Genomic DNA, 14783 nt, shown 5'->3' on the forward strand with positions numbered 1-14783 from the left:
TGATCCTTCTTTTCTGGGTCAAATCTCTCGATGTCTTTGGCTAGTGCATCCAGCTGTTTCAAGCGGGGACCGCCAGTGAAACGAGTGGTTTGGCGGGGTCGGTAAGTAGTTCCATGATCGCTATCAGAGTGGCTGGACTCTTCTTCCCGCTGAGTGGTTAGGGTTTGGGAGCGAGAACCATGCACCCTACGCCTAGGGGGCGATGGTGAGTACTCCCTACGAGGTTCCCGATAGGATAACTTTGATTCCCTACCATGCGGGGAATCAGAATCACGATACGGCATTTCTGCCTTCCTCCAAGGTGGTGAAGCAGAAACACGGCGTGGAGATGAGGTTGCAAAGCGGGTCCTGTGCTCTTGACAAGAGAGACGAGATAGGCGAGGCAGCCCTATATTCCTTTTGTCCCCTCTAGGGGGCGATGAAGGAGACGTAAAGCGTGATGAGCGTGGGTGATGCTCTGTGGAGCGACCCATGGACACACGAAGAGAAGAAACTGGTGCAGGTCTAGTAGGGTCTTTAGAGAGAGAATGTGGATCAGGTATGTAGCCTTCAGTCTCTTCCTCAGAGAGTGAATACAAATCGGCCTCAGAACAATCCGTGGGAAGAGGGCTAGTAGCAGTTAGCTTAGGTTTGGGCCTATGCTTTGCACGAGTCCCAAGGTTTCCCAGTTCCGGGTGGGGAGCTGCCCAACGAGGAGGAGCCTCTGATGTAGCAAGCTCCCTAGAGCCAGTAGGCTTGGAGGCAAGGCCCTCCGGTACCCCTGTACGGGAGAATCCACTTACCTGTCTTTTGACAATGGACCCAGTAGCACTCTGGCTTTGCTCACCCTCTGTAAGCCTGGAAGTACATTCCTCTAAGGCTTCAGTGGTGAGTTTTAGGTCATGGCGCAGCTCCTCGACCTCCGAGTCAAGCTTATCATTTCTCTGGCGTAGGAGTTTATTCTCCTTATGCAGAGTGTCCAGCTCCAGACTCGTTTGTCTATGGTACAAGAGAAACAGCCTTCCAACTGTGTCTTGTACAGTGAGCACACTCCGAGAGGGGTCTTGGATGAGCCGGACCAAATTGTCCACTCCTGCCGCACACTCCTCAGCAGTGTGCTGCTCAAGTTCCTCCTTGTCTTCATGAGACAGTTGAATGAGTTGAGCCACAAACTCACAAATTGAAATGTTCTCCAAAGGTGGTGGGCTATCTTCCATAGCCACTGCACGTGGAGCACGGAAGCTCATTTCGAACTCTAGTTACTTATTGTGCAAAAATGTTAAATTGAATGAAACACGTGAGGTGTGGTGCGTTGCAGCAGCACCTTACAAGACAACCAAAACTACTGCGTATTGGCTAGCTACAGTAGTTTGCACAACCAAAAGCTTTCACCGGAATGCTAGCACGTGGGTTGATTATCACGACTGATTAAGGATAACACCAGCTTGGCAACAACAGCAGAAACGTGTCCAAATCAGAAGCACTGACTAGTCACAACATCAATTCACAGGGCCGGGTTAGGCACTTAGAATCAAAACCAGCTATCGGGTTACCAACAGTGTATACCAACACAGCAACAGCACTGATAAACAACACCAGCCCAGTACCTCAGCAGGCCGGGTGAATCTTAAATGGTATGTACTTCTAAAAGAACAAAAACGGGAAAAGAAAACCAGTGACAATTAACCAACACCCTGGAATGATTAACGATTCAAATTGATTCAACGTGGAATTTGAAATCAGAATTTGATTAATAATCAAAAAGGGATGAGTGGCTAATTGAAAAATGAAAAAGTTAAAATTATGAATAATTGGCAAAACACTTAAAATTAAAGAATTATTATTATTATTAAATTTTTTTAATGGGAAATGATTAATAAATTAATCAAAACGTATAACCATTAATTATTAATCCGTTAACTTTATTTAAGCGATATGTCAATTACTAAATAATTATCGTCACTTGGTGAATAAAGCTGCGTTAGTCTCGCGATGATGTCGGAGCTACGTCAAGTCGCAATGAACAGAGCTACCACCACAATACAATTGCGTACAAGCGCCTTTGGCCTAGTAGGCTAAATGTGGGTTTGGCGCCACCCCGTGGCGTCAAATGGTTGTTCAAGACAAAACGCAAAAATCTTGGTCGCACCCCAAAGCTATTCAAACATGAATCAAGCCAACTTTTCTACTCCTCACACGGGGCGCCAGTAGGTAGGTTCCGAAGGGTAATCGTATTTAGTAATCAGTCTCATTTAATTATTAAATTTAGCTACGTTATTAATAACGAACTCAATGGTAATGATTTAATAAATCATTCAACAGTCATACCGTTGAATTAATACTATGAATTCAACAACCACTTATATGAGTTCGAATTTTATAAGTAGCCTTATAAGTAGTTCTTAAATAGCTAGTTGGCTTGATTTAGTGTTGGAAAAACATTGACGGACAACCGGTTACAATAAAGGGGTATTTATTGAACACAAGAAACATATAAACACAGCTAAATAAGAAGGGCGTGACGGAAAAGTAACGCATTGAAGTGGGAAGAAAGATGGAGGACAAAGGAATGCGCGTACACGTATGCCCGCGTCGAGAAAGCGAGGGAAGGAGACAAAGGAAGAGGGAAAGAGCGCGTGCACGTGAGTACACGTAGCGGGCGAAGAGGATGGGGGAAGGAATTGGTGGAGAATGTAGGTAGGGCCTTATAATGGTGGACCTATGGTTCTAGCGCGTAATGGCGCGTACACCTAGCTAAAATTTGGGTGGTCAGGAGACAAATTAATGAAATCACCGCAACAAGAGTACTTGCGCTTTGGGAAGCGTTTCCGCGAGTTTGCGGTGCTTGATTAAATTTGTCTATAAACTTAGAATCCACTGACTATAAGCCCGGAGGGTTATTTGTACGGAGGAGAGAGAGAGAGAGAGAACAATGTAATTGGATGATCGTGTGGAAGTTGTAAACGAGAAAAACAATTTAACAAAGTTACATAAAGTTAATCTAACAATACAATGTATATAACATTAACAAAACTAATGCCCAGATGCGCAGCCTTAATTGGGGGCGAATATCTGATGATATTCGACCAGTCTCAAACAGCTGACCGTCGTCAGCAGGCAAAGTTTGTTGCTTGGAGAATCTGTGATGCTCCAGGGAATTAACGCTGTCCAGGTACCGTTGTCCCGGGGGAAGGGCGTCTCTGGCGGGACCAGGGAAATCCGTCTCTGGCCTGACCAGGGGAAGGCGTCGTCGTCTCACGCGTGGTTGGAGGAGGAAGAGAAGCCGGTCGTCTTCTAGCTCCAAAGTTGATTAAAACCGCACAATGTATGTGCGATCTCCGATAAAATATCGGGTCCTTGCAAGTATTGATGTGTATAATTTCAGAACTAGCAGGCCCAATGAATAGAACCGTGATCAAGGGTTCAGACACAAAGGGAGTGTTCTTAAAATTAATTAGATGGGAGTCTCTTTTGGAACGAACAGCATGGGATAGCCGTAGGTTAGAAAGAGGCCGTGAAATTCGCGCCTGAGGCTTTTGTGAGGTCCAGCAGTTGCGTATTTCCGGCTGTTACTGTATTGGCTAAATTTCCATTAAATTACAGTGGGAGGCGGCGTTGATTGCGTCATCAATGGCGTGGACAAAGGCGTTTCCCTGTTTCAAAAAGTTCTTACGTTGGCCCCAACAACCTCATGAGCTTTAATGGAATCCAGACCGTGACAGTGCGGACTGTAATGGTAAAAGGATTGCATTTATATATCGCTTTTATCCAATGCACTTTCCAATTGATGCCTCTCATTCACCCATTCACACCCACTCACAAACAAATGGCAACTGGCTGTCATGCAAGGTACCAACTCACTGGTCGGGGGCACTACATTTTTCCCGCACCATACAAAATGCATTGACGAAGTTTACTGTAACATAAAAATCTAATGGTACAGAGACCTGTATTGGCATACAAAGTAAAATCCTTAGACCAGTCACCTATGGTAAAGTAAACCCGGTGGTATCATATATCAGGCAAATACTGCGTGACCACAACATTTTGAGTGCACAACCCCATCTGTTACAAAGTTCTTAACAGCAGCAAATTAACAGATGCCAATCAAGTCCATCAGACAGAAGGCCATAGGGAAGAGGAATGAAAACATGAAGAATTATCGTTTTAACCGATGCATTCAAAAGAAAATTACACAAGATCGACCAGCATGCCAGGACATAAACCAGAGGGATTTAACTCCAGATTTCTGGAACTGAGAGGCTATGCTGCAATTAGACAAAATCTTTTATTTTTTTTAATTTTTTTTTTATGCACAGGTATCGGCCGCAAGTTCAGGTATCAAAATTGGTATCAAGAAGGAAAAAATGCAATCGGAACATCTCTAGTAGATACCTAATAAAGAGACTTTATTAACTTTGATCAAACAGGCAAGGGTCAATTTCCAGCAAATAAATTTATCAGAGATAAGGCCGTTCAAAAACCAAAGTCCAGGCAATGGTTCAGAAAACAGGCAAACGGTACAACCCGGATAATCCAGAGAGTAGTTGATAATACAGGCAGAGGGTCGAAAACACACGGGCAGTCCAAACAGAAACAGAATCCAAAATCAATGAGTAGCCAAAGGGGGTCCAAACGCAGCGGGTCAAAACAGAACAAGAGGATAATTCAAAGAGCGAGAGTAGAAAACAAAACAGGTTAAACATAAATAAAAGTGTTACAATATTAAACCAAATCGCAGAGTCTTAAAAGTCATACCTGGCAATGAAAACTACATGCACTGTGTGCATGGGGGTCTGGCTACAGACACCCTCAGATAGCTTGGTTTGCCGTGCTTATAAGCCGAAACCAGGCCTTTGATCTCCCTCTAAAAATAGTCAAAATTTAGTCAATTCGGATTTAGAAACATTGCTCTCTAGGTGGTGGGTGCTGGTCAAGAGATTGAGACAGGTGGCTTCACGGGGGCAGGTTTCCACAGTTTCCCTAGGTTCCTGGGGAACCAAGTCCTCGGTATACTGCTGTGGAAATGAAACGAGCGAAATGATACTAAACATGAATATACCCTAAACCTGCTTTGTCATGAAACACCCCACACTTGATTCATTTCAGTTACTGAACCCTGTAAATACTGAGACAGGGTGATTGACAAGAGAACAGATGGTCATCCCTTGTTAACCCTTCCTGCGACCCCAAAAGGTGCAGAAAAGGGACTATGGCCCAGTGAAATTCGCAATATGTGTTGGGGTGGCAGGTTGTAAACTTCTATGGAACACCACTTCACCTGCTCACTGATAGTGTGTAACAGTGTAACTATTAAAGGGTATTCCAGCCAGTCCACCTTACACAGGATGTCTCCTACCTGGGCACCAGGCAGGCCCAATTCCTGCAAGGGCTGGAATTGCTTGGACACCACCACCTCTGAAGATGCCACCCCTACATCGTGTGCCTGCCTTTTTCTTTGCTTTCGACCTGCTGTCACCCAACTTTCTCACCCTGCCTGGTCTGAAGTCTTCATATGTTGATAGAAAGACCTATAAAATGATGCCCAAGAAAGAGTTTTTTCATTTTATTTGTAACTATTTTTGTAGCATTTTTGCATTCAGCATGTTGGTGCGGACTGTTATCCTATGTGACGTTAGCCAATTGGAAGTAGTTCCTTAAATTTCTAATTCTCTCATTAGTTTTTTTTTTATATAACTTAACTCGTCATAATATTGTCTTTTCACTAATATAAATATATATATATATATATATATATATATATATATATATAGATATATAAATATACATATATAAATGGGTTTCAGACATCACAATAGCAAGTCACGTCATTGATCCATATGTTCTGACAAAAGCAATATTTTCTTATTTTGCTTTTATTGCATATTCTGATTAACTCTTCATAATCTACTGCTGTATTAACAGACAGTATGTAAAAAGGTAATCTGTGGAAGGTGCTCTGCATGACAGCATCTGCTTAATGCAGAACTGTGTGACTGTAATGTGAGGGAATATGACCTGGGTAAGAATGGTAGGTTTGTTTATTATTCTTCCATTTCTTCCACTCTCCTCCTGTCTTTCGCTCCCATGTTCTCCCCTGCTTCCAGGACCTGGTCTGGCATTCATTGCGTACCCCCAAGCAGTAGCAATGATGCCCCTACCTCAGCTGTGGGCCGTCTGCTTCTTCATCATGATCATCCTGTTGGGCCTGGACACTCAGGTAATCAGTTTCCTGACTGCTGGTCACCATTCCTGGCTGCTGATTCTGTGATACTGCTGCCACTGCTAATGTCTGTGGCCCTTGTTTACTTCTGGATGCTCCCAGTTTGGTTCTTGCTTAACATGAAGTAAAGCTGTGCTGAGCTAGCAAAGCATAATGCTGGGTTACCAGAGATCACAGCAAGATTACTTGCCAAGCGAACTGGACAACATTTCATAGTTAACTAGAGTGTGATTGCAGCAAACTGGCAGCATGCCTGGTCTTTGGTCAGTGGTTACTTGTTGCTAGGGTGCTGCTAAGGTGTTCCTAGGTGGTTGCTATGGTTGCTAGGGTGTTACGAGGTCTTTGCTATGGTGTCGCTAGGTGGTTGCTAAGTATGAATAACAATCAATTAGTGGCATGAGATGAAGAGTTCATGCATAATGCAAGGCTATTGGTTTCATGGCAGTATAGGACAAATCAGAATGTTTGGACAAAGAGGTCATTATGATAATTCTGGGTGAGCTGCAGAATGAAGTAACGTTCAAAAGCGACTGAACCAGAGCTTTGTAGCAACAGTTACAATTGCACCAATTGTGTCTCATTACCTCCTAGTAATTAATGCTCTGTAAAAGGAACTATTCGAGGTCATCACAGCCAAATGACATAAGTACATAGTGTTTATCTGAACTAATGGTAGGAGCCATGAAAATGTTCAGACAATTGTACAAAAAGAAACAAAATCACAGCAGAGAAGATTTGTACATGTTTTATAGAATTTGTGATTGGATTGATTTTACTTTTAAATTCTATTCGTTTCTTTTGTAAAATGTATAGTTCTATTTTAAACTTCTATTGTTCTCGGTTATGGGAAAATGGGAAACATGTCTCAATGAGTCCTCCGTGTGTAAATAAAGAATAAATAAATAATAATCAGAATTTTATTGTTAGTCACCACAGTAATTGTCCTCTCCTCCTCAGATTTTGTAAAGTATTTGGGAAAAGTGCTATATACAATTGTAAATAACATTTTCTTGATTATTATTTTCAATTTCGGGTGAAATATGAATTTACTTTATTTAATGATAGAGAAACAACTTCAATTAATCAATAAAACCTACATATGTCTTATTCAAGACTAGATTAAATTCAACAGTTTAACATTTAGAAATCCAAGCGATCCAAGGAATTGCCACCTTAATGTGGTGGAGGGGTTTGTGTGTCCCGGTGATCCTGGGAGCTAGGTTGTCAGGGGCATTAGCATTAGCCCCCAGTAGGGTCTCCCTAGACAAATTGGTTCCGGCGTAGGGGCCGGACTAAGAGTGATTCAAAGACTCCATGACACGGCCTCACAATAACCCAGTTACCTCACCCGGAAAAGGGAAACCGGGGTCCCCTTCTGGAGCCAGACCCGGGAGGGGAGCTTGTCGGCGAGCATCTGGTGGCCGGGCCTTATCCCATGGGGCCCGGCCGGGCACAGCGCCAGCTGGTAACATGGGGTCGCCGCCCTGTGGGCTCACCACCTGCAGGGGTTGGCATCGGAGTCAAAGGCGGGGACCTGCGGCCGTATGTCTTGGACACTCGGATGAAGAGAGGAGCAGAGCTGTCACCTGATCACCACCTGGTGGTGAGTTGGATCAAGTGGCTGGGGAGGCTGCCGGACAGACCCGATAAACCCAAACGTGTAGTGAGGGTGAACTGGGAACGTCTGGCAGAGGCCGCGTCCATGAGGTCTTGAACTCCCACCTCCGGAGGAACTTCTCGCGCATCCCGGGGAGGCTGGGGACATGAAGTCCAAGTGGGCCATGTTCAAAGCCTCCATTGCAGGGGCAGCAAGCAGGAGCTGTGGCCAGAAGGTCGGTCGCCTGTCGGGGCGGCAACCCAAGAACCCGCTGGTGGACACCAGCAGTGAGGGAGTCCGTCAAACTGAAGAAGGAGGCCTTTCAGGTTTGGCTGGTGTGGGGGTCCCCTGAAGCAGGTACCGGGTGGCCAGAAGGGCTCCGGCTTCGGCAGTCGCTGAAGCAAAAACGCGGATATGGGAGGAGTTTGGGGAGGCTATGGAGAAGGACTTTCGGTTGGGCTCAAGGACGTTCTGGCCCTTATCTACATGATTGTATGCACTGCTGCCACACAATTGGCTGATTAGATAATTGCATGAGTAATTAGGTGTAATGAAGTAAAAATGTTCCTAATAAAGTCCTCGGTGAGTGTATGCATGTAGCATAAAAAGTTAAGAAGAGTTAAGAAACATTAAAAATTCTAATTCCAACTGTCACCACTCGAGCAAATGAACATTCCACCATTAATTTCAATAGCAGGAAAATCGGAATTAAAAGTTAAATCATTCAGAAAATATAAAATATATCAATATGAAAAGAAAGACCACACCATTCCTCAGCAAGCTGAATAGTTTAAAGTTTTTTAGGGAAAGTGTGCCCAAGTAGTTCAGTGCTGAAAAACTGTGGAGAATAAAGAGTGGAGGTGACATAAGTGCTAGCCCACTAAACTTGCATTTTGAATAACAGTAGTGTGTTTCTTCACAATCACACTAATAAAGATGTATTTCTTGATAGTTTATCACAAGTAGGAAAACATTAGTGTGTGTCTTCTCTCTCTCTCATCCTTTTCTTATCCTCTTTTCCCTCTATCTCCCTTTCCCTGCCTCTCTCTGGTGAACCTGGTGTCTGTTGTTCAGTTTGTGGGGATGGAGGTGGTGATAACGTCGGTGATGGACCTGTTTCCCAAAGTACTACGGAGGGCTGGGCGCAGAGAGATCTTCCTCCTGCTCTTCTGCCTCACCTGCTTCGTCTTGGAGCTGGTGATGGTCACACAGGTGAGAAGACAGCTGGAGAGAGATATGAGGCTATGTGACCATCCTGTATTCGACAATTATCCAGTGTTGACTATGAATTTTCTCAGACTGAGCTGTTTTCTTGGAAAACTTCCATTGAACACCATTCATTCTGCTCTGTTTAACCCAGTTTTAGTGCTCATAGTCACCCCTTGAAAGTGAAACCTGATATTCATTTTGGCAGCATATCTCCATATTCCATCTCTGGTCTCACCCTGACCTTTTTTTCCTATAATATCTATTCTTGTCCTTTCCCATTCTGTCCACCAGGGGGGGATGTATGTGTTCCAGCTCCTGGACTACTATGCCTGTAATGGGGCCTGTATGTTCTTCATGTGTGTGTTCAAGGTTCTGGCCATGGGCTGGCTGTTTGGTGAGTGCAGGACTTTGCTGAATGGATTTAAGAAGATCGCTGTCTGTATTAACACATTACTGCACAAACAGTGTATCTTCCAACAAACTATACCTTTCCAATGCAACACTGGAAATATAAAATAAAAAAATGGAAACAATAGTAGTCACAATGTACAGAAGAGGCCATGAAAATGGAATTATGTATAAAATGAATATCGAAAAAATATATCAAATGTATGAAATTCAAAATGTGCAAAAATAAACATACAGAGAATGGTAGAATATCTCTGAATTGAACCCAGCTTCAAAGTAACTGACGTTTTTTGCCATATATATTAAAAATGGCTGGGGGTTCATATGTGCAAAAGAACAATTACTGATTTGATTTGTAAAGAAAAAGGTATCTGGTGCCTACAGAGTAATGCAAATTAATCACCATGGATACCAAGAACAGTCAAAACCACTTCAAAAGGGGAAACATTAAGGCAGAGAGACAGCAGTTCCATAACACACTGCTCCACTGTGCTTACAAAACAAAAAAGAAATGCATTTTGTCATCATTCATTTGCCATTGTGACAGCCTTGTCTACTATTTCTAAAAGCTGTTTTCTATCACCGATACAAGTTATAACTAAGTTCACTTTAATTCAGTTTTACTTCATTTATCATTGCATTGGGCTACTCACGGTAGTTGATTGCTTCTTCTTGATTTGTTCAAAGTATCCAGTCTTCCCGATTGACAGTGTTTAACGGATTAATGAATGAGTGTGCGTGCTATGTTTGTCGCTCAAATACTAGGCATATGCTATGCAGGATAGACTATATAACAGATAAAAATAGCCCAAACAAAAAAGGATATGTCGCGACAACCCAAAACAAAGCACTTCTATAAATGGCTTATGGCTTCCTTTCCTAAACAAATGAAAACAATTAAAACTTTAAAGCGAAGCTCGTTAAAAAGAACTATTTCAGCTCATTGTCCTTCAGGTATGCACCTGTCTTCAATTGGCAAATGCTGCTTGCATCATCCAGGGTTGCCCTTAAATAATTGTATAGCTGGCCACTAGGGGGACGCACAAGCGGAGATATCTTAAACCTTTTGGCTTCTACACCCATTCTCTGCCTTTTTTGAGGGTTTTTTCCCCCTAGTGGAATCTCCCATTATGCATGACACACTACACTCACCGTTATTCCTGTTTGCCCTGGAGCAGGGGCGGAGCGCATGATGGATGTGATCGAGGACATGACCGGGGAACGGCCCAGCCTCATCTTTAAGCTCTGCTGGCTCTACTTCACCCCACTGGTGACCCTGGTGAGTTTGACTTCTCAGCTGTTTCTGATTTGTCATTAGTGAAAAGAACAAAAATTATACCACCGTCCAAATGTTTACGGACTGCACTTTATACATTCAATTAATTAATTTGATTAATTTGATTAAATTAATTAAACTGATTTTTCCATGTAATTTTACATTTTAAAAGGGTCGTAATCCATGGCAATGAGTGAGGTCTGTAATCCAGTCTAAGTGCATTTACCCTCACAGCCCTTTGCTCTTCACATAATGAAGCTGAGCACTACAGTCTATGCCACAGTATGTAAGACCAAAGTCTGGAGTGCAGATGTAGCGTGTTTAGCTCAGCTAGTTCAGTGGTGACGTGCAGAGACAGTGAAGGCTGGTAGCAGGTTACCTCGACAACGCTCCCTGATGACGTAACCCTCAAATTCAAAAAGAACGCTGTTGCCCTTGGCTAGAGGCGAGTTTGTCTTTAGCTGAGTTCAACAAATATTTGGACGAGTGAGAGGCCGTTTTCTCACCCGTTACACAGAGACTGCAGTGATTTGGGTTCAGCCCGTAGAGTATACTGTGTAATATACAGAGACAGCAAGTGCATCAGGAAGTGTAATAGATTCACTCACCACATGTTCAGTTGTGTCCTTGGTCACATGCCTTGTCACATGCACAATGAGCAAATGTAGGGTAATGAACAGAAGAAAAATCTAAATCAAATCAATATTTGGTGTGACCACCCTTTGCCTTCAAAACAGCATCAATTCCTCTTGGTATACTTCCAACTATGGAACTCGGCAGGTAGGTTCCAAACATCTTGGAGAACTAGCCACAGTTCTTCTGTAGATTTAGGCAGCCTCAAATGCTTCTGTCTCTTCATGTAATCCCAGACAGACTCGATGATGTTGAGATCAGGGCTCTGTGGGGGCCATACCATCACTTCCAGGAATCCTTGTTCTTCTTTACGCTGAAGATGAAGTTACTATTGCCTTCCTGACAGCAGTGCCTGGCCACTCTTTTGACCTCTCTAATTAACAAGGCATTTTCACCAACAGAACTGCTGAACCGATGCTACTACGACAGCAGATGAAAAATACGTCTCGGAAATACCTAATAAATTGGTCATTTAGTGTTTTTAACTGCATACATTGTACTCAGTTTAATGTAATTTCTACTTCTATGACACAATGGCAGCATGGCGTGTGTAACATTAATAAAACCTTCCACTCTTCCTCCTCTCCCGTAGGGAACCTTCATCTTCTCTGTGGTGAAGTACCAGCCCCTCACCTTTAACCACTGGTATGTGTATCCAGACTGGGCATACGTGCTGGGCTGGCTGCTGGCCCTCTCCTCTGTTGTACTGGTGCCGGGGTGGAGTCTGGTCAAGCTCTCCATCAGCACTGGCACTCTCAGACAGGTGAGGCCTGGATCCCGTGTCTCCACAGCTATGCTGAAAGCTTTTACCGAATTGTACACACACACACAACATCAGTAGATATGCAATGAGCCAAATTCAAGGCAGGTGGATGTGGATAGAGCTGTCTGTCCTGTACAATATGGAGTGAAAAATAGTGTCGTCTGTTACCATTCTGTAGTCTGTTTCCATTCTTACTCCTACCGAGGCAGCACACTATGAGTCTTATCTACTGACAGCTTATGCTAGAAAAGAAAAACCCATCTTTTGAAGTAAAACCTATTCACTCATGTATTTTATATTAAATATATGATCAGTATGCTATGTCATCATTTTGGTTTGGTGCTGAATGGACCTAGAAGCAGATCCAAACAATGGGTGGAAGTTGGAGTTGCTTTTTTCTCTCTTTTTAAAGATGTTTTTTTTATGAAACTTGATTTTAAATATTTTACAGATCATTGGCATTGTTTTGTTCATAGTAAATACATTTCATATTTATATTGTGTAAAACACTTGCTTATCAAGATCCCTACCATTATTATTTTTCTGCTGACAGAGATGGTCTGATCTGTGTCACCCTGGTGATGACCTCCCCCTGACCCGGAAGCAAATGGCTGAGCGAGAACATGCAATTACTGCCACAGAGATGGAAGAGTTAATGACCAACTAATTCATATTTTGCAGATTTGTTGATTTTGCTTCCCAACTCTCTTTCTTTCATCTTTTTGAAAAGTGTGCGTTTAAAAATTATATCACTAATCTAGGGTCATTCTAGTCAGGTATGGCTTTAAATAGAGAGCCATAGTTTTTGTTTTTTGCCAAGGATATATATTTTTTACACAATGTAGCTTTTTTCCCAGCTATGCTCAACTGATGTAATGATTTTTTTGGTACTTAACAGTCGCATAGTTATTCCACAATGAAATTAATGAGATATTGTGTGTGAGGTCAGTTTAAACAATGTATGATAAAAGTATACAAAACACATGCATTTAATCGCACTGGTATTTAAATTTAGATTTTTGTTGATGGAATATGACGTCAAGCTGCATGTCATATTTAAGGGACCAATGTCTCCAGTTACTTGCTGTATAGTATGCTCCTGAATATACTTAGCAAAATGTGGAAATATTTCATCCAGGTATTTTGTAATTCTCTGTAATTCTTAAACCACAATCCATGGGTTATTTATTATCTCCCTCACCATCTTCCTCGCTGGCCATTGGGACAATGCACACTTTTGTCCTCTTCCTGGCAAGTTTGCAACGATTCCAGATGTTTAAATTGTTATTACTGGCCTTACAGTGCTAAGTGGTATGTTTAACCATTCATGTATTTTATTTTGCACCCATTACCAGACTTGTCATGGTCAATTAGAGTCAATTAGAGTCTAATTTTTGGCTTTTCCCATGCTGATGGATGCCAAAGGGATTTAGCATGCTTGTTAACAATTAAAAATAAAAAATTAAAAAGTATTTCATTACATTTTTTCCAAGCCCAGGAGACATCCATCCATCCATCCATCCATCGTCACCCGCTTATCCGGAGTCGGGTCGCGGTAGCAGTAGGCAAAGCCGGGTATTCCAGGCGTCCCTCTCCCCAGCAACGCATTCCAGCTCCTCCTGGGGGATCCCGAGGCGTTGGCAGGAGAGATATATAATCTGTCCAGCAGGCTCTGGGTCTACCTCGGGGTCTCTGCCCAGTTGGACGAGCCCGGAAAACTTCCAAAGGGAGGCGCCTGGGAGGCATCCTGAACAAATGCCCGAACCACCTCAATTGGCTCCTTTTGATGCGAAGGAGCAGCGGCTCTACTCCGAGCTCCCTCCGGATGTCCGAGCTCCTCACTCTATCTCTAAGGCTGAGCCCGGCCACCCTACGGAGGAAGCTCATTTCGGCTGCTTGTATACGCAATCTCGTTCTTTCGGTCACTAACCGAAGCTTGTGACCATAGGTGAGGGTTGGGACGTAGATCGACCGGTAAATCGAGAGCTTCGCCTTCCGGCTCAGCTCTCTCTTCACCACGACGGTCCGGTGCAACGCCCGCATTACTGCTGATGCTGCACCGATCCGCCTGTCGATCTCACGCTCCCTTCTACCCTCACTCGTGAACAAGACCCTGAGATATTTGAACTCCTTCACTTGGGGCAAAGACTCGTTCCCAACCCGGAGGGAGCAATTCACCGTTTTCCAGCAGAGAACCATGGCCTCGGACTTGGTGGTGCTGACTCTCATCCCGGCCGCTTCACACTCGGCTGCAAACCGCTCCAGTGCGTGCTGAAGGTCACGGTCCGATAAAGCCTGCAGAACTACATCATCCGCAAAAAGCAGAGATGCGATTCTGAGGTCACCAAACCGGATACTCTCCTCACCTCGGCTGTGCCTTGAGATCCTGTCCATGAGTACCACAAACAGGACCGGTGACAAGGGGCAACCTTGGCGGAGTCCAACACCCACAGGAAACGTGCTTGATTTTGTGCCGAGAATGCGGACACAGCTCTCACTTATACAGGGACCTGATGGCTCGTAACAACGACCCCGGTACCCCATACTCCCGCAGTACACCCCACAGGGTTCCCCGGGGGACACGGTCGAAAGCCTTCTCCAAGTCCACAAAGCACATGTGGACTGGATGGGCAAACTCCCACGACCCCGCCAGCAACCCCGCCAAGGTATAGAGCTGGTCCACTGTTCCACGACC

At 43.7% G+C, this 14783-nt stretch overlaps 1 protein-coding gene across 1 annotated transcript in view; it reads left to right on the forward strand.

The window, feature by feature from the left end:
• The window catches only part of LOC133108251 (sodium- and chloride-dependent GABA transporter 2-like), a 29956-nt gene extending 17201 nt beyond the window's left edge, over positions 1–12755 (forward strand). The window contains exons 9-14 of the mRNA XM_061217721.1: positions 6087–6199; positions 8874–9011; positions 9300–9402; positions 10595–10695; positions 11918–12088; positions 12642–12755. Coding sequence (XP_061073705.1) covers positions 6087–6199; positions 8874–9011; positions 9300–9402; positions 10595–10695; positions 11918–12088; positions 12642–12755 — 740 coding nt within the window. The remainder of the gene's footprint in view (positions 1–6086; positions 6200–8873; positions 9012–9299; positions 9403–10594; positions 10696–11917; positions 12089–12641) is intronic.
• The last annotated feature ends 2028 nt before the right edge of the window (positions 12756–14783 follow it).

Source organism: Conger conger, chromosome 13, assembly GCF_963514075.1.
Source record: "Conger conger chromosome 13, fConCon1.1, whole genome shotgun sequence".
NCBI classification, from domain to species: Eukaryota; Metazoa; Chordata; class Actinopteri; order Anguilliformes; family Congridae; genus Conger; species Conger conger.